We start from the raw sequence: 26,512 nt of genomic DNA on the forward strand, positions 1-26,512 counted from the left end.
AGAGCATTCAGGGACATGTAGTCCACAACATCTGAAGTGCCGAAGGTTGCCTACTCCTAGTATAGAGCATTATTAAGCTTCCTATAGATGTTGCAATAGCGCTATTTGCCACAGGGTGGCGTGTATAGTCTGTCAAAAGAAAAAGTTTAGAGGAAAAGGAAAGGGCACAAAACGGCTAATTCCCTAAAATGTTTTATGAATTCCAGAAGCTAAGCTGATGCAACTTGTCACCTTAGTACCCTCAGATAGGAACAGAATAACAAAGTAACAAGGAACGCGTTTTGTTCTGTCAGGACACAGAGCTCATCAGGAATGCATAGTAGGTGTTTATGCTTACCCTTGTCTTAGAATACTAGTTGTGGTTTTTTTCTTTTTCTTATATTGATTTTAGACCAGCAGTCCGGTCCTTTTTTCAGACATTTAGAACCGAGTTTGTACTAATGTGACTTGGGATTGATTTAAAATGACAACCTTTTATATATAAAGTATTAACAAAAGTTACATTATTGTCTGCTATCCACAAGTATAGCGTTTGCCATAAGGCATCCCAACTTGTGTGTTAGGCCCAAAAGCCATTGGAGGTTAATTATAAACTTGAAAAGAATAAACCTATTCCTAGGAAAGAATTGTAATTCAAGATGGAGTCTTTTATAACAATCTTTCAAGCAAGTTAAAAGCATGGCTGGTTAACATTTGTAGGACTCATCAGATACCAATAGATCATTTCAAGCTTCTGAGATTCCTTGTTTTAAAAACATTTTTTTCACAATGAATCTGGTTCCAATAATGGTCTTTAATCCAGCATTAGGCTGCATCCTCCTGGCAGCCATTCCTCCTCTATTAGGCTAATCCTCATAGGTGTACACAGAACATGAAATTATTCAGTGAGGATATGCCTCGAGTGGCACAAAAAAAAATGTCTGGGTCTTTTTCACCAAAAACGATTCATTACCATTGAGTGTTTTTGTGCTTGGGGAGTCCTTTAGCCCCTTCACTAATGTGCACTTTTTGATTGAAAACAAATAACATTTATTTGAAGCAATGGATGCACAGCTGGTCACATACATAAAAACACAGCTATTGTGTTGCTATGCAAGCTTTAAAATGTAAAGTATGTAAATGTACACAATTTTTATTTTTCACTTATCCATTCCTTTTCTTAATAAAAAATATTTGGGAAACGAAGAGCTTCAGACAGTATACAGTGTACTTCATCTTACAATATTTCACAGAGTTTAAAATGTTAGTATGAAAAGGGAAATGCATTCTTTGTCTCATATATAGTAGGTGTGACAAAAAAAGATAAATAAAAGCGGTCAAATACCTTGCTTATAAGTATATGCAAGGACGCTGAAGGCATTACTAGCAGTACAGCTTACTCAAAATGGTAACAGAATGTAAAAAGGTCTGCATTTGCGCATAATTCTTATATACAGTAAATACATTTTTAATCATATTTCTAAAATAAAGGTATTTAAAACTGCTAAAGCAATCTCTATCTTGCTGTGGACTGCTAAGGTAATGCCAACAGTGAAATGGTAGACTCAATTTATCCCTCCGCCCTCTCTGATATGATAAAAAAAAACATTCAAACTTCCAGTAATGTATAACAGCAGGGGGTGAGCATTTTTAGCAAATATACTGGCATTATATCAGTAAAGTCTAGCAGAGGAATTTGATCCTTTTGACAAGCTGGTTAACATTTGTTATAATTCCCGAAAGCCCCTGCTAATATCCCCCCCCATTCACTTTAAAACCATTATTTTGATAAATTTAACAGAGAGTCCCTGGCCATCCACAGTCCATTTCCCACTGGAGGTATGGCAAATGCAAAGATTACACACTTTTCGTTTGTCGAACACTCCCCTGGCTCTAAATTTTCCCTCTCCTGAATGACATCTAGTGCTGAGAGCTGGGTGGCCGCCATTTGTATAACCGAATACATGTGCCCTGTTAAATGGCGGCCATTTTGTCTCCCGAATGCTGACAACGGTACTTGGTCATCAAATCTGTGGAACTAATTTCCACAGTGCGATTGTGACAAATCACAGCTTGAACTATCTTGCTTTGCATGTAATGCGTCTATCTCATATATTAGTTTCCCCTTTTACGTTGCATTACTGAAATAAATTAACTTTTGCACGATATTCTAATTTTTCAAGTGTCACCTGTAGACATGCTAGGAGAGCGCTAATAGCAGGGAAGTTATTATGAACTGGGGAAACCATCACCCCCTAAGAGCCAGTGGGAGCACCCATTTCGTCACCCACAGGAACTCCTGAAAGCTGACCGGCCGAAAGCTATCTCTCCTGGAACTATTTTGTGAGCCCAGTCAGAACTTTGCCCCACTGCATGTATCTGAGCCCTATTTGGACAACATGGGCGCTCTGAGCAAGGCTATTTGGTGATATAAGACATGTGGGGTTCCTGTATAATTTTACTGTGCTTTTGGGTACTTTCGTGTTTTTATGTTTGGTCCTCTGTATCTGGGAGATAGTCAAAGGCCAGTAAATTAATTATCTCCCAGACACAGACGCCTGGGCGGGGATTGTATGTCACTGTATGGGGACCCCATGCTGGGGGCAGGGCCATTTATGATGGGGCCTAATTACATAATCTTATCGACCAAAAACACTAAAACAGTCATACCTCTCAAACGTCATGTATCTGATGGAGTTGGTGTTGGAGGGAAACTCAAAGGATGCAGCTATAAGAAAACACATACTCTATGCTAATCTCTTTATCTAATTTATGCTTTCATCTTTCAAATAAATCCATACCCCCTAACAGCAGTGTCCAGTGAAGCAGGAAGTCAATGGGTGGGGTAAAAGGGTGGGTCACTGACGCGAATCATGTGACCAGAACTGCCAAAAGGGGCGAACATGCCCAAAAAGGGGGCATGTCTGTCCAAAGAATTGGAAGGATAGCCTGGCATCAGTGTCCCCATGTCGCCCAGTCCCCTAGTCTCCCAGTGTCTGTGTCCCCATTTCTCCCAGTGTCCCCATGTCTCAGTGTGTCCTGTGTCAGTAGGATACTAGGGGACACTGAGAGACATGGGGACACAGAGATCCGGGGACACTAAGACACTTGGGAGACATAGTGGCACTGGGAGACATAGGGGCACTGAGACACTTGGGGACTTATGGATACAGAGATGGGAACACTGGGAGAAATGGGGTCACAGACACTAGTGACACAGAGACATGGGGACACCGACATTTGGGGAAACTAAGACACTAGGGAAACTGGGAGACTAGGGGACACTGTCATAGGTAGACACATTGGGACACAGACACTGGCTGGGAGGCATGGGGACACAGACACTTGGGGACACAAGGAGACATGGGGCATTTGTGGACATAAACATTTGTGGACACTGGGAGACATGGGGATACTAGGGACACAGAGACATGGGGACACAGACACTGGGAGACATGGGGAAACTGAGACACTAGGGACACTGGCTGGGAGACATAGGGACACCAAGACTGGCTGGGAGACATGTGGACACAGGGAGACATGGGGACACAGACATTTGGGGACACTGGAAGACATGGGGACACTAAGAGACATGGGGACATAGACACTGGGAGCCATGGGGACACTGGGAGACATGGAGACACTGTGTACCTAGTGTCTCCGTATCCCATTGTGTCTCCCTATGACTCACAGTGTCCCCATGTGTCTCAGCATTCCCATGTTTCCCAGTGTCCCCATGTCTCCCTGCTGCCTTTCCCCCCATCCTTCACATACCTGAGCTGTAGTCTGTCTCTGCAGGCTCAGAGCTGCTGTCTGGACTCTCTGTGCTGTATAGCTGCTCCCCTGCGGATCAGTGAGTAGAGAGAGGCAGGGAGATGCTGTAACTTCCTAACCCTGCCTCTCTCCACACACAGTGACCCCTACTGGCCGGCGCTGGTAATGCAGAGTAATCTCCGTTTTTACTGAGGAAAATATTTTAATTTGTGCGCCGGTATTACTGCAATACCATCACGGCCAGACAGCCTCAAATACTGGCTGTGCCTTAAAATATCAGTCAGGTGGCAAACCTAAGATTAGTGTGGGCCTATTCCATGGGCCTGGGCCTGGAGCTGCAGCTCCATCTGCCCCTATGTTAATCCGGCCCTGGCTGGGGGTCTGGCTATGAAAGAACTTGTCCCTGAATAAAAGTTTGTGTACTCTCAGAACTGTGTGTCGTACAGTTACTGGGAGCGGAGAGACATATTCAAGTTTCAGCGCCTTGTTCCAGTTCAGTAACAATTCAGCGAAGAAAGTCCTCCACTACAAACCTGTTTACATACATATCAATTATATCCTTGAATATTTTGTTTATGCAAAAAGGCATCAGCGCCTTTTTAAAAATTAACTATAGAATCTGATAACACTACCTCGTTAACCAAAGAATTCCACATCTGTATTGTTCTTACATGTATAAACTCTTTCCTCTGCTGTAAGCGAAAACGCCTTTCTTCCAATCTCAATGGGTGGCCTCTTGTATGTTGTATATACTTGCTAATGTACAGGTTAGTACATCGCGGTTTATACTGAACATGTATAGATTTGTATAGTGCTATCATATACCCTCTTAGATGCTTTTCTTTTTTTTTTTTACTAAAGAAACAATCTATTTTTTTTAGCCTTTCCATGTAACAAATGTTTTCCATCTCCCTTACTAGTTTTGTAGCTCATTTTTTCTAGTTCTGCAATATCCTTCTTTAAAATTGATGCCAAAATTGCACCCCCTATTCAGGGCCAAATTATATTTAAATCATGTGAATCAGAACTTGCTTTGACTTGCTTTTGCAACAGCCAACCAACATTGCATACTGTTGCCTAGTTTGTGATCTATAATTGTTCCCAAGTCTCTACCATTTAAAGTTCACTAACATAAATTCTCCCCAAATGCATTAAATTCATCATATATCACATAAATACAGGAATATCAACATTTCTATTATTTATACACTAATCGGCCATAATATTGAAATGTCCTGGCTTATATAATGGTGGTTCCCTTCAGCTGCCAAAATAGCTCTGATCCATCAATGCATGGACTCCACAAGACCTCTGGATGTGTCCTGTGGTATCTGGCACCAAAACACGAGCAGCACATCCCACACATACTCAATAGGATTGTGATATGGCAAATTTGGAGGCCATGGCAACACCCTGAACTCTTTGTCATGTTCCTCAAACTATTCCTGAACACTTTGCAGTGTGACAGGGTGCATGGTCCTGCTGAAAGAGGCCCTTGCTTCATCCATTGCCATGAAGGGGTGTATGTGGTCTGCAACAATCCTTAGGTAGGTGGTATGTGTCGAAGAAGCATCCACAAAAATGGCAACCTGCCTGCCATTTCTTCCCCAGGTAAATGATGCACTCTTTGAATTCCGGAAAATTCTAATTTTAGTGACTAACCCTGAAAACAAACTAAAACAATACATAAAGCAGCACAGTGATTATTTTTTTTTCTTACTTTAGGTCTATTGAATCTTAATGATTATACCACCTCCCTTGCTACTTGCCATTATTTATATTTTCCGGCCATGGTCACAGCCTCACAAACAGAATGATTAAGCTCCTCCAGTCACTCCCCATGGACAACAATTAAGCCGTTAACGACAAGACGTGCAAATCCCGCCCATCCACATCATGCGATGACACAGCGATCACATGACTCAGATCAGCTTAATAGGCAGATTCACTGGGTTGTCAGGCAGATCCCCCAACTTATAATTAATAAGAAAATTATTATACATAAATACTTAAAAAAAAAAAAATTGGAATCAAATTATATAAAAATACACTCAGAATGAAAATATATATTATATACTGGGGGACGTTCCGGACAACCGAGGCAGAAACACAAGAGAATTTAATTCACAAGCACTATTTTTGACCATGTAACTTTCCAAACCCCCAGTACATGGGGATACCTTTTAGACATTGCTGAACATAAATATGATTTTTTAGCGCTATACAATGTACAGTAACGATATATTCAGTGAAAGTGTAGTTTTTGTGTGAAAAATAAAAAATATATATATATGAACACGAACTTTGGCCAGGGTTTATGATTTAAAAAAATACTGGACATACACCATTTAGAATAGCGTAGGTTGTCTACATTTGCAAATTGAATGCCATGGGTAATTTTCAATTTAAATTCTAGGTTTTGTTTTGGTCAGAAATTATACAATTTCCTCCATCCTTGAATGGTTAAAGGGACAGTATAGGCTTCATCTCATTGAAGTGGATTGGGTACAATTTCCCAGTCCCCATTAGCCCTGAAATTACAACATTGCAGTTTTAGAGAAATGCTCTGCACCAGGGGAGGCTCTAGACTTTACGAGGCCTTAGGCAAAACTCAAACATAAGGCCCCACTTACACCCAAAGTGAAAAAAATAGTGTTGCATCTTGTGTGTGTATAAGGAGCACTCGCTATATTGAAAGGTGGGCTTGCAATATGGATACAGAGAGTTAGTCTCTGCATTCATTGTTTAGAAGCTTGCTGTGCCCCTGCATTGTGAGCTATCTGGCTGGCAGTGTAAGCTTGGTGACACTGCGTGGGGTGCTTGACTGTGTGTGAGGGGGTGACAGCGTGTATGAGAGATAGTGACTGTGTGTGATACTGTATGTGAGGGGGGTGATGGTGTGAGGAAGGGGGTGATGGTGAGAGAGGTGGTGGTGTGGAATAAGGGATGATGGTGTGAGGAAGGGCATGATGAATGTCTAGGGGAGGGGGTGACGATGGTGTGAGGGAGAGGGGGTGACGATGGTGTGAGGGAGAGGGGGTGACGATGGTGTGAGGGAGAGGGGGTGACGATGGTGTGAGGGAGAGGGGGTGACGATGGTGTGAGGGAGAGGGGGTAATGGTGTGAGGAAGGGGGGTAATGGTGTGAGGAAGGGGGGGTAATACTGTGAGGGAAGGGCATGATGAATGTCTGAGTGAAGGGGGTGATGGTGTGAGGGAGGTAATGACGATGGTGTGAGGGAGAGGGGGTGACAATGGTGTGAGGGAGAAATGATGGTGTGAAGGAGGGAGTGGGGGGGGGTTGATGGTAAGGGATTAAATACCTTTTTTAGCTCCCTGGTGGTCTCGTGGCCATAATATCCCGTCTGCAGCTCCGCGGTAACACTCTAAATGGCCAGATCTCACGAGACACATGGTCTGCAGCTCTGCAGATTGCAGCACTGTACAGAGCAAGCTGCCAGGCACCTCCTGGTGTCTGGTCCTCTGATACTGACTGAGGACCCGACACAGTCTGCCCTAAGGCGGTTTAGGCAGCCGCCTAAACCGCCTAATTAGAGAGCCGCCTCTGCTCGAGGACGTCTAGCGTCAGAGAAAACCCCATAAGAAAGCATCAAAGCAATGCTTTTCTTTGGGGAAAGTCTAATGCATGCTTGGTGCTTGCCGCGCATGGGCCTTAGGTCCCCCCCATCGGGTGACACTGGAGGAGGTGGACCGCAACCCAAGGCAGAGAAACATGTTAGTTTTACGGATACATCTTTGTATTCCCAACACTAAAGTGTTCTCTTAGTTTAAAGGAACAGTCTATGATGTATTCCTACAAACAAAAATTCCTAACAGAGGTAATGCATGGGATGTAGTGGTTATGGAATTTAAATGCAGTTTTAACATTGGTTAAAAATGTTTACACAGTCAAGAAACTACATCTTTATAAGGGTTTCTTCACTTTTTTGCCTGGTAAATAGAAAGAAAGAAAAAGAAAGGTCTGACTTTTGGATTTACATTGAACCACTGAATTCACACACTTATTACTTATGATCCATTCTATCACATAGGTCTGGATTTTCTAACCTCCCAGTTGTGTATTGAAGAAGAAAAACATAACCAATTGTTAATTGTAACAAAGGTACCAGTGTGATTTGTTTTTGTCTAGTATCCAAACCGTAAAAGACTCAGGGATCTAGTAGTAGGTAGAATACAAGATTATTATGACATGGCTAATGATTGTCAGATGCCGATAACAAGGAGTATGACTTCAGTGAAACTCCCTTGGAAAAAAAAAAAATTATTATAATTTTTTTTTTTTCAACTTAAATACAATAAAACATAAAATACAAACAGCAACAAGACTAACACATGTATATAGTAGAGATCTGAAACACTGCCCTTCACCCAGATATTGATAACCTACAATTTAATTACCGGAATTCATTGAATGCAATAGATTGCTAGAAGATCAAGGGAATTGTAGTTCAGCAACATATGGGGGGGGGGCCAGAGTTTGAGATGCCTGGTACAATATCTTTATCTAAGCAGGGCTGCAACTTTGTGCACATTACTGAAGTTTATTTAAGGTCATACTGACATTACTATTTTGGAAGTGCACATTTAGTAAAAGTTCTTCTCCCACTTCAACTTGGAGTGGGGTGTCTAAAACAAACGCGGCTTGCTTCCAATGTGAACTTTCACTGGATGTATCTATGCTAATCTCCTCATCAAGATAGAGATGGTACCAAAAAGGAACAGCTGTCACTTGACCAGATTTATGAATTTGCACCTGAAAGTAAAGATAAAAAAACATAATTAGACCGAGTAAATGCAGATTCATTAAACTCTAGATGTCCTATGAGCAGGGCTTTTCTCTAAACAAGAAGTACAATGCTGAGTGTATTTGTATTACATTAAAGACATTCAGGAATTTTTAATCTAGTTCTAAATTATCAGCACTGCCCTTCCACAACATTAAAACCACCTACCTAATATTGCGTAGGTCCCCCTCATGCTGCCAGAACAGCTCTGATGCATCGAGGCATGGACTTCACAAGACCACTGAACATGTCCTGTAGTATCAGGCACCAAGACATGAGCAGCAGTCCAGTAATTTGCAAAGTGGGGCTCAGTGGATCAGGATTAGCATATCCCACAGATGCTCAATAGAATCGAGAACTGGAGGATTTTGAGGCCAAGGAAACACCTTGAACTCTTTGTCATGTTCCTCACACCATTCCTGAACAAATGTTTCCAGTGCGGCAGGGTGCATTGTCCTGCTGAAAGGGGTCACTGTCATCAGCGAACACCATTGCCGCCATAAAGGGGTGTATGTGGTCTGCAACAATCTTTAAGTAGCTGGTATGAGTCACAGTAACATCCACATAAATGCCAGGACCTAGCAGAACATTGGCCATAGCATAACAGTGCCTAAACCAGTATGCTTTCTTCCAGTGCATTCTGCTGTTATCTCTACTCCAGGTAAATGACGCACATGAACCTGGCCATCTTCCTGATCTAAAAGAAAATGTGATTCGGACAAATGTAAAAGTTTTCTTACAGTGCTCCAAGGTCCAGTACTGATGCTCATGTCCCAATTAAAAGTGCTTTCGGTATTGTACAGGGGTCATTATGAGAACTCTGACTTGTCTGCAGCTCTACAGCCCCATACACAGCAAACTGTGTGCACTGTGATGCACTGTGTTCTGACACCTTTATATCATGGCCAGCATTAGGTTTTTCAGCAATCTGGGCTACAGTAGCTCTTCTGTGTGTTCAGACCAGATGGCCTATCCTTCGCCTATCAATGAGCCTTGGGCACCCATGACCTTGATGCTGGTTCGCCAGTTGTCCTTCCTTGAACCACTTTTGGAAGTTATTAACCACGGCATACTTGGAACAGACCACAAGACTTGCCATTTTGGAGATGCTCTGACCCAGTCATCTAGTCATCACTATTTAGCCCCTGTCAAAGTCACTCAGATCTTTTCACTAGCCCATGTTCACTTGCTGCCTAAAAACCCCTTGACCAGTGGTATTGTAACAATATAATCAATGTTATTCACTTCACCGCTGAGTTTTAATGTTGTGGCTGATCAGTATAGACGATATTTATGAGATATAGCCCTAACCCAATTAAAAAAATTTAATATAAAAAGATACATACCACTGCAATAATATTTTGGAGACATTCATAAATCACTTTGATTTGGTTTATTGTGAGGTATCCAGAACCCCAAGATGGCATTATTTCTCCATAATACATAGTTCAGCCATAGGCTTCTTTTAGATCACATGCCTTTTTTTAAGGCTAGGGTTCAAGCAAAGGGAAATTATATATCTAAAAGTGCATATTTTGTTAAAGGGACAATCCAGGCACCCAGACCACTACTGCCCATTGGAGTGGTCTGGGTGCCAATTCCCATCACCCTTAAATATTTTAACTACAACAAGCCATAGCATGATAAGAGCTCTAGTCCAATAGGGTCAGGCTAATTCCTGCTCACAATTTCTGGAAACGTAATCTTACTTTTATTTCAGTACTAGAGTTGTTTAAATGGTTTGAATAAGGATTCATTATTTCCAGATGAAGGAGGTCTATCGACTCACTTAACGGAATATGTGGAAGAGTAGACAAATTCAGGAAAACATGAACTGGAACCTGTAAAAAAAAAAAAATAAACACACATTGTTTTGATCAAATTGATAAACGCATTATAAATAGAAGGACAGATAGAACTTTACCAAAGACTAAGCTTTTGGACTCTGTATTGTTACAAATGTATTGTACAAAATGTAAGTTTTACAAATGTATGGTCCTCAAACAAATTAGCAGGAGACAGTACCAGCTACAGAGACAATCTGTGCTCCCTCTAATAGGAGACGCTGTATTAAAAACCATGAAAGGGCACTACAAATATTTTTTTACATTTTCTTATTTAAAGGGACTCACTGAGCAGCATGCGTGTCTACATTTTGTATTTTGTAAATTGTATTTTGATCTATTTTACTTAGTTAAAGGGACTCTATAGGCATCTAAACCAGTTTATATCATTGAAGTGGTCTGGGTGCACTGTCCCTGTCCTCTTAACCCTGCAGCTGACAACACTGCAGTTTTAGAGAAAACACTTGCTGCAGTTTCAATGAGTTTAACTCAGTTAAACGATGCTGAACTTGCATGAGGATGTCCAGTGTCTTGCAAATCTCAATAAAAAAAGCATTGGTCTAATGCTTCCCTATGTGCAAGGCCAAATATGTGTGTGCTGTTTGCCACGCATGCGCATTAGGACCCCCCACGTGATAATATCAGAGAGAGACGCACCCAGGACTAAGATCCCTCGACGCTGGAATAAGGTAAGCGTTTAAAGTTGTTGTTTTTTTAAACCTTTTAAATTGCCATGGGGTACAGGGACACTATTGTATTGGAAATACTGCTATGTATTCCAAACACTATCATTTCTCAGACAGCCTGAGACACTATTCTTTAGTTTTGTTTTGGTTTTCTTTTTTTAATTTTGGGGACTTTCTTGTGTACCGAAAAAGTAGGACAATCGATTAAAGGGTTACGCTGATCACCATTACAACTTTGCGATTGCTCTGAGAATGTCTTAAAAACTAGCTGCAATTAGTTTACAAAGCCCTTTATTCAACCTATGTGATTTGTGGAGCTGCTCTTGGTAGTATTAGATATATTATACCAAATATTAATATTTTTCTATTACACAAACTGTAGGTCACTATTAATAAAATGGTATCCATAAACATTTTTGTAGCTACTTTAAACCAAAAAACTAAACATTTTTCTGACATTGAGAAAGCAAGTTGTTCATTGACACCCAAATGCCTTATTAGACAATGGTCTTATTTAATTTATAACTTTAACTAAGACAGTAAACAAATAGATCTTGAGCTATAAAATCTAGTATGTGCTAACTCAAACAAAGAGTGTAAGAAGAATGTAGTTTAATATTGAATGGTTTTTTAGAAAGATATAAATGTTAAAGTATATTTTAAATGCTACTTATAATGATTATATTAAGCTTGTATATATTTTCATAGTAAAGCAGGTTTAGATTTTTTTTAAAGATATATATATATATATATATATATATATATATATATATATATATATGTATATAAAATCTAAACCTGCTTTACTATAAAGAATATATCAAGATTAATTAATATACATAAAAAATTATATACTTTTTTTTTCTATCTAATAAATATTATCCACGCATATAGTTGTAGGACACCCTTTTAATCACACATATATAGATGTATCTATAAGTGTTGGTACCCAATTACGAATCTATTTTTAAAATCTTTTGAATGAGTGACATGTCATGCTTTACGGTCATTCATGTTTCTAAACTTTGGAACCAAGATATGGTCTATTTACCAAGGATTATATACACAAATAAACTAAATTTAGTTATTTGCCATATTGTCTGGAATAAGGATAGTAGGCTTAAACTTATCTACATGTCCAAAGACTAATGACATAATTAATTATTTCGCTGGAATTATGATTTATTTCATTCCTATTCTCCAACGCCAGTCCAGTTAGATTTCAAGGGAGAGAGGCTGCATCTGCATATCCTCATCTTTTATGCGTATCTATTTATACTTTCTACGATTTTTGAAGTATTATGGTTTTAGAATCCTCTCTGCCTTTATTAATGCTACTTGCAAGGGTGAAGTTAGTTTTTTGTATTGTGGTAACTGGACAATTTTAATAAAGTATATATTTCTGACCTTTTTTTCCCCCCCCCCAATCACGTTTGTATAACTGTATAGATCAATTTGTTCTTATAAATAGATACGGTCTCCATTTCCAGGAGGCATCCCTTCACAGTCTGTGAGAGGTGTGCACTTTTCTTTCTATGAAGGGTTAACCCCTTAGTGACCAGACAGTTTTTCAATTTTCTTACCTTAAAGGACCAGGGCGGTTTTTACATTTCTGCTGTGTTTGTGTTTAGCTGCAATTTTCCTCTTACTCATTTACTGTACTCACACATATAAAATACAAATTTTCTCGTCTTGATATGGTCTTTCTAAAGATACCATTATTTTGATTATATCATAATTTACTATAAAACATTTTTTTTTATAAATATGGAAAAAAAAACACTTTTTCTAAATTTGACCCCCAAAATATGTTACGCATCTACAACCGCCAAAAAACAACACTCATGCTAAATAGTTTCTAAATTTTGTCCTGAATTTAGAAATACCCAATGTTAACATGTTCTTAGTTTTTTTTTCTTTTGCAAGTTATAGGGCTATAAGTACAAGTAGGACATTGCGGTTTCAAAATATATCTTTTTAAAATTTATCAATAGTGACATTGTAACACTGTTATCTGTCATAAATCTCTGAATCACATCTCACATGTATTTATTTTTTAAAAGTAGACAACCCAGGGTATTAAATATGGGGTATATCCAGTCTGTTTTAGTAGCCACCTAGTCACAAACACTGGCCAATACCTTAGGTTGTCTACTTTTGTAAATGGTATGCCATCATGGAGGTTATTCTCATTTCTGGGCAACATGGGGGGTACTGTTATACTTGGGAGACTTCGCTGAACACAAATATTAGGGTGTAAAACATATCGCAACAATGATATCATCAGTGAAAGTGCCGTTTGTGTGTGAAAAATGCAAAAAAGTCACTTTCACTGACAAAATCTTCACTGTCAAATATGTTTTACTGTTTTGAAACACTAATATTTGTGTTCAGCGGTCTACCGAGTAAAACCGTTCCCCCCTATGTACAGGTTTTAGGGTGTATTTGAACGTTACAGGGTTATATATATATATAAGACCGATCGCTGAAGAAGGAACGGTGGCGATCAGGTAAGTAATTAGGAGTACATCGGACGTACTAGGTACGTCCGGGGGGGGGGGACACATTATATATGTGTCACACACACACACACACATACATTATATATATATATATATATATATATATATATATATATATATATATATATATATATATATTTTTTTTTTTTTTTTTTTTTTTACTGGGTGCCTTGTCCCCTCGAGGCACTCCGCACACAGGCAGAGCATTGGAAGCCTGCCTGATGGCTTTCGATGCTCTGCCTCACTGCTGGGTCGCTACGTGCCCGGCAGTCAGGGGAGGTTTTGCAGGATGCATCAACATTGAGGCATCACTGCAATACCGTTAAAGCTTCCAGCACTCAAATTTGCCGCAGACGTACCAGGTACATCCGAGGTCGTTAACCATTTTTTGTCGGACGTACCTGGTACGTCTTCGGTCACTAAGGGGTTAAGCCCTGAGACACCCCTCGAGTGTCTCACTGGTGTAGAGATTGTGTGGATAGAGATACTAACCCTCTCCACAAGTCTGCTTCTGTGCTCTGTTCTATTTAATTTCCTGTTTTAAACAAGCTTGACAAAGATCCGGTCGGGTCGAAACGTTGCTATGTGTTTGCCCCAATAACGCTGCTATTTTGCCATCTACTTAAGTGCCCGGAATATCACTTTATTTTACACATTTAAAACTATTATTGGCATTTTGCTACTCACTCAATGCCATCTTAACCCCCCTCCTCCCTCTACCCCCCATCTACAGACTTCCCTAACTATACTAACTCTACCCGAATATCTCAACTCAACCAATTGGGTGGCTAGGTCGTGGTGAAGGGGAACAGACAAGCAGGCACGGGTATATTTTTTTTTATTTTGTTGTATTCTACAATTAAAAAGAATGCCATCTCCTACATCCAACTGCCAAGATGTACCACTATCGGTTGTCACTGCAATAGCTCATTTAAAACACTGTATGTATTTCACTTGCATCTTACATTCACAATAAAAAAAATGCATAAAAAAAAAACAAAAAACCTAAAACAAAAATACCAACCAAAAAAACCCCACATGATTGTCACCCTAAAGGAAAAATAATTTCATGGCTCAGAAATCAGATTAATATTTATTATATATAATGCTGCATTTAGTGAAAGCTGGGTACCTTAAATTGATTAATAGAAGGTGCTATGAGGAAACCAAGTGTAGGATCTGTGCCTTGCACAAAGCTCTCCTGCAGTAACGTCTGAGATTCTATCAACACGCCACGCATTACTATCCGCTGTGGAAAGATCTTTCCTCCTGATTGCAACAAACACCTAGAATGTGAGGACAAAATCATCAGGTACATAGAATGAAAGCATCACATCTATAATTGGATACTGATACAGATGCCAGATTGTAAAAGAGAAACAGTACATGCACTACAGTCTCTAAAGGCAGTATAAATTGAACTGATAAATCCAGGTCAGCATCCCACTGTGAAATATATTGGATTATTTGGCACCAGAAAATGTACTCTAAATATTTATCTCTGTCTACACTGGAGCTCTCTCTCTGACCAGGCAGATCCTTTAACAAATTTACAAACATTAATTGAATCTGAGGCATACATTAAACATGGGTCACCTACCTTGCTATAGCAGCTTTTTCCATTACTTCTTGTCTCATTAGACCACTGATATCAATAACATCAAGAATTATTATACTCCACAACTTGTCAGACTTTGGTCTCTGCAATAGCTCATCATCTGCATCCAGCTTGCTCATCCAAAATTCCAGGCTGTCCTTAGCAAGTCCATTTGTTTCTAACAGTCTCTCAATTGTTAGACGATGTTGCAGCTTTTCAACAGAACTGTAAGACTTTACTTGTCCAAGCTGTGCAGCAACCACAGGCAAAATTGAAAATCCTTCAGACACATCCAGAATATATACAGGTTCTACAGCAGCATATGCAACTGCATCATCTGGTGGGGAGCTAATGTTAACCCAGGAAGAACCATTCTCTCTTGATATGAATGAAGAAATGACCTTGCTCATTGCAGTCTTGAACTGCTCATGATACAGAACATTGTTAATTAATGCAATTTCATTGGTTTCCAAGATGCACTGCATCTGTGTACTGTCCTCTAGAGTTGTGGTGTGCAGGCTAGCCAAAGCATCACAGAGCTCAGACTCATTTCCCAGAATCATGTTATCTGACAGCTTACTACTATGTCCACCATCGTCAGCAAGACATCCAGCTCTGGATATTGTGACAAAATCACACCTCAAATAGCAATCTGGACAGGAAATATCTACTACTATAGTATCACCTGGCTTGATGACATAATCACCATCTGTTAAGAGAAAGCATACAAATGAACCCAAGCAATTCACCTTGCATGCTGTAAGAAACATAATGAAGTATTATTTCATATTAGAGAAGAAAGAATGCATAAAAGGTAATATAATTGGTTTGCATGATACAATCATAGTGTATACAGTTTATTACATACTTCAGGGTATAACCAACATACTACTAACATAAAGGGTTATACAAGCACCTGACCACATCAGTGATTATAACTGGTCATGGTGCATGGTGTCTGTATTAGCAGCATTTTACAATAAAAGCATTGCACATATAGAATGGGGTGCTCTCTAGCAAGGATTACTATTATTATTTTTTATTTATATAGTGCCATCAGATTCCATAGTGCTGTACTATAACCAAGCACAGTGTTTTTCTAAACAGCCCTTTAAGGCTGGCCGAGCAACATGAGAGACATAGCACAGAAACATTCTGGTGTCACAGTTAACCATCACAAGCCTTGTTGGATAGCAAGAATAACAGAAGAAGTGTATTCTCACGGAGCTCCAGAAAACAAATGCACATCTACTAAGCATGCTTACTCGGGAGGTTCTGTAGTGGAAAGACTGCTTGTTCCCAGCAGGTCTCCTCATTGGGTACAGTGGACAGGCAGTGTTCATTGTCCAGGTGAAGGACAAACCAAGTTATAAAGCAATCAAGCGTGCCTTGTTCACAAACAGGAATGGATAATCTGCATGTTTTTCCAGCAGCAATGCTTTCTAAATCCTAGCAGGGAAGAGAAGTCAAACATTTAAGCAGAAACTTTTATTTTATTAAAACCATCCTTTCTTTCTGATGGGCAAAACATAGTGTAACGTGAAGAGAACTGAATGATTAAATATTATTTTAAACCCACTCAAAGTTTCATGTGTATTTCCCTAAGGATCAATTCTCAGCCCCTTCTGTGTTCCATTTTAGCCATGGCTGGCAACATGTAAGCAGATGACACTGTAATCTACATTAAGACACCAATCTTGAATTGAGACAACTTTACAGCAGGATGATACAAATTTCAATTCATTCTACCCTGTGAAAGATGTTCCAAATACAGAGATAAAATGATTCAATAAATAAAAATGGGGGGTGAAGAACAATGGGAGAGCCCACCTTCCAGAAAACATGGTAAAATTAATAGAGGATAGTGAAGGCTTAGTCATTTCCTCATTATTTGCCGCCATAAGCAATGTTTAAAAACACACTCTACATGTGCCTTAACAGCATATGCTCTATTATGTATTACTTTACAATTAATTATGTTCGGAAATGCACGAATATTTGCTACTGCTTTGCAAGTGAAAGCATCTAATCGGACAAAGCTTAAAAAGAAAGCCTGTATTTTTCACCTGCAGACTGTTGAAATCTACAGTCAGTGCCTGGAAAGGCTGACTCAACGTCTTGTAACCTCCTGGAACTCTGCTCATTTTCTCTGTGTCATAAGGTTCGGTTATGTCAGCAGATCTATGGCTGCTAGGGACTGGACTCCAAAACTGTACTCCAGTCCCAAGATGAACGCCTGCAAGCTCCTTCACACCTACTCTGTGAAAAGAAAGCTTTGTTAAGGCCATTTCCCACCATTAAACATACTGACCTATCCTCATATATGATCATGTAAGATTTCTTTTACAGAGTATCTACTTAAAAACCAACATTTATGAAAGAAATTAAAAACAAAAACACCTATTAGATAACTCAGTAATTTCAGATATGCATTTCAATTAATTAACTGCACACTACATTCACCAAGCAACTTTAGTTTAAATACGTGGTTTTGGTGCATATATCATGCTCCTGCAGTCTAACTGATCAATTATCTGCCATTTAGGAGTTACTTTACTTTGTTTATGCGGTCCTAACCACACCTCTTTGTGACCTACATACTCTCCCTATACACTTCCTGTAAAAAGAGATCTAATATTTAAACTTCCTTGATTGCAAAGTCCATTTTCTTTAGAATTGATTACCACCTGCTCTGTTAATAGTCTTCTAAACCTTGTAGGAACCTCCAGTGTGTGATTAAAGTTCAATTAGCAGAGCAGGAGATACAAATTTCTGAAGTAAGACACACTGTGCTGTCACATCTGATCAAAATTGAAACCACTTTTCCATGCAGGCTTTGAGAGTTACGGTCAGGGGAGGTATGGCTAGGGCTGCATTAACAGAAACAAAAGAGATTTAACTCTTATGAAACAGAGAATCGAGCAGCGATACTGCAGGGGCATAATCTAAACACTAAAAATGTTTAATTAAGCTAAACTGATTTTGATTCTTAGAGTATCCCTTTAAACCGCTACAAAGGGCCAACAATACATGATATAAATCCTTGTTGACCTACATCAGCTGTCAACTTCTAGAGATTGGCGAGCTATATTTTGTCAGCCAAAGTGCCTGTAGGGAAGCTAGATTCACTAGGTTTGAGCATAAATGTTGACAGACACACAATATTTTTATGTTTAATTTTTTTAAATAATTATTGCAGGTTTTCAGTGCATTATTTACATCCTCGCTCTGTTGCCTTGCCCATTCCATTAATTTGCCATACCTCCACTATTTCACACATTCTCACCTAATTACACATTCCTTGCCTTAATTCAGTCTCCCTTCCCTTATCAATCAGATCAACCTCATACACTTCTAATTTTCCTCTCTCATTCCAACACAGTCTCATCATCTCCTACCTACCGCCTTTTTCCTATCATCCACATGGCAGACCATGTCTTTTATTTATGGTGTAGGAGAAAGTAAATGTTGCCTATTTGGGATTTAAGAACAAAAAGTTATGTCTTTGAAAGTGTAAAGTCAAAAAGCAAAACTGATGAGTTGATACCTACCTATGATGCCTGCGTATCTCTGGACACTCTACTGCCATGCCATAGACCACAGCACCAGCAGGGATTACCTGTCCGCAGACACCACTGTATGCTTCACTAGGCTGAAATTTAGATAAAAAAAAAAAATCTATTAATGCACACTGTAAAAAGAACATTTTCATAAATAAACATTTGCTGTACTATTACATAAGGGATGTCTACAATTCCAATTTATGCGCTTCTAGACAGCTTTGTTTCATATTTTGTTATGGTTTATTTCTGTTTACACTCCAATAGGGGTGCAGTGGTGCAACGGCCTCTAGGGCTCCATAAAGGGCTAACTTTTTACAGGGGTTCCTACTACGAAAGTCTGAAAAATGTGATTCTGGAGTATTGTCTAAGACAGTGATAGTAATTGGATGCTTGGGCATAGATTGACATTAAAATCTGAATTCTCCCACCCCCTTTCTTGCTTATTGAATTCCACTTGTAATTTTCACATTGTACAAAACTTTGAATAAACTTAAAGTTGGAAGAAAAAAGAAAAAAAAAGACTTCCCAACCGACTGTAAAGGGTCGCAGTATGTAATACATATTAAAGTCTGCTGACTTATAGACCACTGGGGCTGCTTGCTAGGGGGAGTGATGCTACCCCATCTCACCCTTCTTTGGTACACCTTTTCTTTCTTATCCTCAGATCTATTTTTCTCTTGACCATGTCCTACTATTCTCTTCTGTTTTCCATTCACCTTATAACTACACAGAATCTATTCTTGCTAGACATCGTATTGCTTGGGCTCCATTTTATGACAAGAATTTAAATGTTATTCAGTGGAATTAACCATCTGGAATTTTTACCTCTCAATTGTACCGCAATCATATTTCACCAGCCTATGATGCACGTCATAGGTGCCCTTCACAAACCATAGGTCTCATTTTATTTGTTACTCTTCCCACAATAATAGTTGTTTTTTGTTTTGTTTTTTACAATGTCATACCATGCTGTTTCTGCTTTCACATGTGTGATTTTATTCATTAAATAAAGAATGTCAAAAATGAAAAGTTCTTACTTACCAGTGCAAGCCTTCAAAAGTCTATAGAATATTCTCCAGAGGTGAATTTTTACTCACCAGTGGCTAATGGCAAGTGAATATTTTGAGCCCTGCCTACACTGGCATACTAAGCACTAGAATGGTATTCATATATAAACCGGTTATTATAATATAATTTATATATAAATTATAACATCAGACAACACTCAGGAGGTGCAGGGGAGGAGAAATTAAACAGGATTCCGGGAAGAAGTGTCTTGTTTTTTCACTTGGTCACAAAAACCTGGATATATAACATTTTCTCTTTGCCCCATTATGCACTTTGTTAAAGAACATGGGCAATGTCATGATAATAAGTCTTGACCTTGACACGAAAATGGCGCTATTGACTATAAACACACTCACTGTAAGCTCTGTGTGACCTTAAATTAGCCCGCAGATTTTGTACCACTGCATGAAGATGTATTGCAAAATCTTGGATTACTTAGATCACTTGCTCAGAAAAATAAACTGCATCTTATTCATGGTAGAGCTTACTGCCAAATTGAGGAACACTATACCAACTAGAAAACAAGAACTTCCCTGGCGCACCTATTTATCTCAAGCTCCCTAAAGTGGCCGCCAACAGTGGGCATTTAATATGTTTATTTCAATTTTCCTCCACTCCACTCAAGCAGAGGGATCATGCTGCACACTCACCAGAGCTGAATTTCCACATGATGCATATACACACACACTTTTAACAAAAAAATATATACTTTTCTAACCTTTGGTGGCAAAAGCAAATTTTTCCAGGCATGAATGAGAGTTTCAATAATACCTTCCCCAAATAAACCAGCGTCTAGAGTCTCAGTCACCACAAGTGAAACCCTGCAGGAAAACCAAAAGACGTAAATAATTTGCGGATAGATTTTTTTTTTTTTTAAAACCGAGTGAAATGGGTTTGAAACAAGAACAGTTCGGGAATGCAAATTAGTATTACTTAAAGTGACAATCCAGGCTTGCAGAACGTAACCAATACTTATTTCAAGATTGGTTTGCATGATAGTAATTAAATAAGCATTTCAAGCACCATAACCAAGACATCCCACTCTGCCCATCTCCATCTAGCCTGGAGCCGGAAGCTCCTGCAGGATTCCATTAGTTCCACCAGCTAACTGGCTGAGAGAGCCAGCTGAGTGCTCTCAAAGAATGAGCACGGCACTGCACGGCTTTTTCAGGGTTTTTTCAGTGACAGGAGCTTCCAGATGTACAGGAGGTGGTGGATGAATACACACAGTGAGAGCACAGGTAAGGTATCAAACCATTCTAAAATGGTTTGACACTTGCAAGAGTATAAACAGCTATACATTTTGTCATCTTTAAAAATAAACTACATATATGCATACATTAAGAGAACAAACAGAAGAGAGGAAGCAGGGGAGAGATATACCCAGCAAGCGTTGAGTCAACCAGACCACTGAGTCTGCACACCAGTTGGACACTCCAGGGATGTCCCAGGGCTTAACCCTTTAATTACAAATAAAAAAGAGAAATAGCACTTCTCATTCGAGAATAGCCACCTGGATGTTAAACAATATAAATGCTAATAACCATAGATAAACTAGTGGTTAACCTTAAAAAAAAATAAAAAAATAAACAAAGAAAGAATGAATAAATACAAGCCTTACAAGGCTACTCCTATGCCACCTTAAAGGACCACTATAGGCACCCAGACCACTTCAGCTTAATGAAGTAGTCTGGGTGCCAGGTCCAGCTAGGTTTAACCCTTTTTGCTGTAAACATAGCAGTTTCAGAGAAACAACTATGTTTACATATGGGTTATTTCAGCCTCAAGTGGCTGTCTCATTGACAGCCGCTAGAGGCGCTTCCGCGCTTCTCACTAAAGATGCCAGTGTCCATAGAAAAGCATTGAGAATGCTTTCCTATGAGACTGGCTGAATGCGCACGCGGCTCTTGCCGCGCATGCGCATTCAGCCAGGGACATCAGAAGAGGGAGGAGAGTCCCAGCGCCGAGGGAGCCCGGCGCTGGAAAAAAGGTAAAGGATTAACCCCTTCCTCCCCCCACAGCGCCATGGGAGTGGGACCCTGAGGGTGGGGGCACCCTCAGGGCTCTATAGTGCTAGGAAAAAGAGTATGTTTTCCTGGCACTATAGTGGTCCTTTAATGAAAGTATGGGGGGGAACGTGGTGAGGTAACAGATACAGAATATCCAAAAATAGAAAAGCTTTATTAGAAACTTATCGCTAAATACCAATACCAATGATCTGCCGTCAGACCATTGAGAGCAGATACAAGGTGAGGTAATCACCCTCAGGCTGAATTGAATCCAACTAGAATAAATCTAAGATAGATACAGAAGTAATCAAATAGGATATAAACAGTCTCTCTCCCTTGTAATCTTGCTAGATAGGGATGAGGAGAAATAAATAGATATAAAAATGACTAGATATACATTATAATTTAGAAAAAACAACCAATAGTGCTCAGTGGAGCTAAACTCAAGAGGCAGACAATTACCCAGAGCACCTGCCTTGCAAAGACTGGGCTGATTTAGAAGTTGTGGGTTTGCAAATGCAGGCTTTGCAAACTCATTTGTGGAATATAGTTACTAAACAGTGCTTTTTAATTATTTTATATTTGGGCATTGACATGTCTATTTCACAATAGTATTTCAATATGTACCTGTCGGGAATGTGATCAGGAATCTGTAGATCATAGGACTTCATGTGCAGAAGCTTGATACCATTTCCCATTTGATTTGCGGTCACCACTTCACAAGCAAGTTCATACATGGTTTTTGAGAGCTCACAAGCATACACATGTAGTGCTCCTGCCTGTTTAGCAAACATGCTGGAAATATGCAGAAAGGAATGAATTAGATGCCTTAATGTTACAATAACAGTAATGTATAAGAGTAAAAATATAAAGAAACCTCAGGATTCCGGTACCAGTTCCAATATCCAGCACAGTTTTACATCCTTTCTGGATCGCTTTATGGATGGCTTTCTGATACATCAGATTCCGCTTTTTGTCATTAAGCATTACAAAATGCCACCTTTCGACCAGCCAATTTGCCACACGATAGAAATTTTCTTTGGCATCTACAGCATTTGGGTTAAGTTTCACTGCTTTGTAGAAATATGCGGCAGCTTCATCTCGAAAGCCCAGCCTAATAGGTTTAGATGGAAACAAAATAAAACAGTAAATAGTATTTTTTTCCCTCTGACCTTTATGCAATTCTTTGGTCTCCACTCCTCATTCTTGCTCTAATACTTAAAGTAACACTAAAGGGTCATGAATACACTCTGAAAGGTGAGTTTACTTACCTTTTTACCCACGCTATGCCAGTCTCGCCAGCGCCATGCCAGTCTCGCCAGCGCCACGCCTCCATGGCCAATATAAACTATTTTGATGATCTCAGCCTAACCAGCGCTATCCCAGGAGGAAAGCACTGGGAGGTGATTGTGCATGAGCAGCAAAACACTGCGCTGCACAAATCTGTATCTCCTCAAAGAGATGCATTAAAAATCAATGCATTTCTGGCAAATGTTCAACGCCTCCATGCAGAGCCTGGAGATGCTGAATGCCAGTGCTGCTCACTGTGCAGTACTGACACAGGAATCCCCTCTAGTGGCTGTCTGAGTGAATGCCACTAATAGTGTTACTAGGCACCAATGTAAACACTGAGGTGGTAATATTGAAAAGCCTGCAGGCTATAGACACCGGAACCACTACATTAAGCTGTAGTTGTTCTGGTGAACATAGTGTCCCTTTACAGTACTGCTACATTAACTAACAAGTATGCACCATCCACCCCAACAATTATTTAAATTACATAAATCTCACCTGAAGAGTTGCTCGCCCATGCTGTTACAAATTACATCATCACTAGGAAAGAGCTCCAAGGCTTGCTCATAGCAATTAAATAAATCTTGACTTCGATTTATAGCATACAACTCTTCGGCCCATTTCAAAAGTGTATACTGAAAGGTTTCCTATTAAACAAAAGAGAAAATATATTGGCACATCACAAAAGTAACAGAGTCTTTCATTAGATGTGCAAAAGGCACCAGCAAGGGCAAAAAAGTTTTCCTGTCTACAGAGAAAAGTTATCAACCCATATAATATGTGAAAGTGTTTTATTTCATTATTTGTCACATGAGAATGGCTAGGGAATATTTCTAGCCCTCAATACACTGACCTTTTAATATACATTGAATATATTGCAGCAATGAGCTATGCACATCTGGATGTGTGAAATGAAGGCATTAATATGTTTACCCTCATTCCCCTCTTGGGAAATAATACATTTTCAAAGCTGACAGTCTTTTGATTCAGCTAAAAATTTTATGTTTAATATGACCCTTTTGTATAATATTGATGCTTATAATTGTCTTTTCTTAGATTTCTATGCATTACAAATGTGTTACTCTTATATTTCTGCCTTTCATTCATTTTAAAATCTGTATGGAAAAAAAAACAGACTTGAGAGAAATAAATAACTTCAAGTTAAAAACAAAACAAGGCTAAAGGGACACTATAGTCACAAGAACTACAGCTTATTGCTGTATTATAAGTCCCTTCAGACTTTTTGCTGTAAACACTGTCTTTTCAGAGAAAATGCAGTGTTTACATTACAGCCTAGGCCTAGGGATAACTGCACTGGCCACTCCACAGATGGCTGCTAGAGGTGCTTCCTGGGGCAGTGCTGCATAGTGTGCAGCACCGTCGTTCAGTGTGACGCTGAACTTTCCTCATAGAGATGTATTGATTCAATGCATCTCTATGAGCAGAATCTGATTTGCCAGGATGGTGTTTGGCCACGCCATACCCCTTTGGAGATCTTAGAAAATCCAAAGCATTGGATTGGCTGAGATCCTCAGTTCTGATGATGTCTCCCAAAGAGGCGAATCGAGGTCAGGGCCAGCGCCTGCACACCTGCGGAGAGCTGGGGGGAAAAAAAGGTACATTTTAATTCTTTCTAAAGGGGCTAAAGTGTGTACCGAAAGCCTAAATGGTGATTTTAACACTTTAGGGTCAGGAATACATTTGTATTCCTGACCCTATAGTGTTCCTTTAAATTAAAAAAATAAATCCATCACTCTGTCATCTGTTGCTACATCATTCTGTCCCTTCAGTTCCTCTGAATGTCCGAGGCTTCCTTGGACTGGGCAACGCTGACAGAGTCAGGTGACTGATGCTCTTGTGGCTGAAAACACCATTTGAGAACTCAGTCAACATGCGTGGCCATGTGTTGGCTTGTCTTGGCTTTTAGCTACAGAGAGACCTAAACTAGTTTGACAAATTACTAATTAATTACAATTTAATTGGGGAGTAATAATTTTAATAGATAATCTTCACATAGTGTTATTCATGTACCTAAAGTGATTCTTTATTCCTCTTACTTTGGCTATGTCAAGAAGAATACAATGGAGACATTGTGCAATCTGACAATGCCCAATCCTTCCACCACCACCCAAGCATAACTAGCGAAACCATTTTCTAATGGTTTGACAACTTATCTGGGAACTACCTGTCAACTCCTCCATTGAGAGCTGGAAGCTCCCTTACTACTCTGAGCTAGGTTGGCAATGTTTGGTTAGGCTTAGCTAACGGTGCCAACAGAAACTCTGTGCAGGAGCTTCCAATGGAAAAAGTGACTGGCGCACCCAAGTAGGCTGTAAAACCATTAGTTAGACTACTTACATTAAGGACACCAGGGCACTCTTGGTATCTAAACCACAACAGCGTACAGTAGTGGTTATGGTACTTGGAGTGTTTCTATGATTGAATTACACTACAATGCAACATTACCCCCAGTTAGAAACAGACATTTGTAACTTCACTTATTAAGCACCTTAAAATCATCCTTCAGCTCAGGTGCCAGGCTGAGCACCAGCAGGAAGTGTGCATAGGCAGTGCCGTAATCCTGCTCCTCCAGGCACAACTGAGCACTGTGCACAGACCTGGCCACCAGCTCCCTCCTGCCCGAAGCCCTGCCGGCCTTCCGCCCCCTGCGAGGGACTCTGCTGCCCCCTTCACTCATCTCTTCTAATCGGTCAGACAGCAGCTAGCTATAGTATACTGTATAACGTCCTGCAGCATCTTAACGTGCACACATAGGTTGCAGACAGAGTACTAAACAGCGATAAAACAGCGTTCCCTATGTGTCTCCACTGCACGAACCATCATTTCGGAGACAAGTCTACTAACGTAAGTGAAACCTCGACTTCAGAAACATGGCCGCCACACGGCTACTCAGGGCTCAGCACTGGAGACACGATTTAGAGCTGGTGTCTTTAGAACGCAAAGCTACAGTATGCTGCGCAGAAAAGTGACGTGACGCCGGCTTGTTAGTTTTAAGTACTAAACTGAAGTTTGTATATACCTCATATATATATATATATATATATATATATATATATATATATATATATATATATATATGTATATATATATATATGGTATATACAAACTTACAGCCCTGTAAACTGAAGTTTGTATATACCTTATATATATATATATATATATATATATATATATATATATATATATGAGGTATATACAAACTTCAGTTTACAGGGCTGTAAGTTTGTATATACACCTCATATATATATATATATATATATATATATGAGGTATATACAAACTTCAGTTTACAGGGCTGTATAGTACTTAAAACTAACAATATATATAGACTGTAAGCTCGTTTGAGCAGGGA

At 39.5% G+C, this 26,512-nt stretch overlaps 1 protein-coding gene across 2 annotated transcripts; it reads right to left on the reverse strand.

Moving 5' to 3' along the window:
• Positions 1–8,075: 8,075 nt before the first annotated feature.
• On the reverse strand, positions 8,076–25,999 carry PRMT9 (protein arginine methyltransferase 9). Of its 2 annotated transcripts, none has more exons than XM_063460093.1 (12): positions 25,649–25,999; positions 23,638–23,786; positions 22,724–22,960; positions 22,474–22,641; positions 20,556–20,658; positions 18,758–18,858; positions 17,273–17,465; positions 16,472–16,655; positions 15,210–15,915; positions 14,742–14,895; positions 10,267–10,398; positions 8,076–8,526 (listed from the first exon to the last, which is right to left on the reverse strand). In XM_063460093.1, the coding sequence occupies exons 1-12, from the start codon at positions 25,835–25,837 to the stop codon at positions 8,305–8,307; spliced, it is 2,538 nt and encodes an 845-aa protein (XP_063316163.1). In that variant the 5' UTR covers positions 25,838–25,999; the 3' UTR covers positions 8,076–8,304. The 2 variants fall into 2 exon arrangements, with proteins under 2 accessions (XP_063316163.1, XP_063316165.1); XM_063460095.1 differs by having other exon boundaries at positions 8,425–8,526; positions 10,347–10,398.
• Positions 26,000–26,512: the final 513 nt, after the last annotated feature.

Source organism: Pelobates fuscus, chromosome 6, assembly GCF_036172605.1.
Source record: "Pelobates fuscus isolate aPelFus1 chromosome 6, aPelFus1.pri, whole genome shotgun sequence".
NCBI classification, from domain to species: domain Eukaryota; kingdom Metazoa; phylum Chordata; class Amphibia; order Anura; family Pelobatidae; genus Pelobates; species Pelobates fuscus.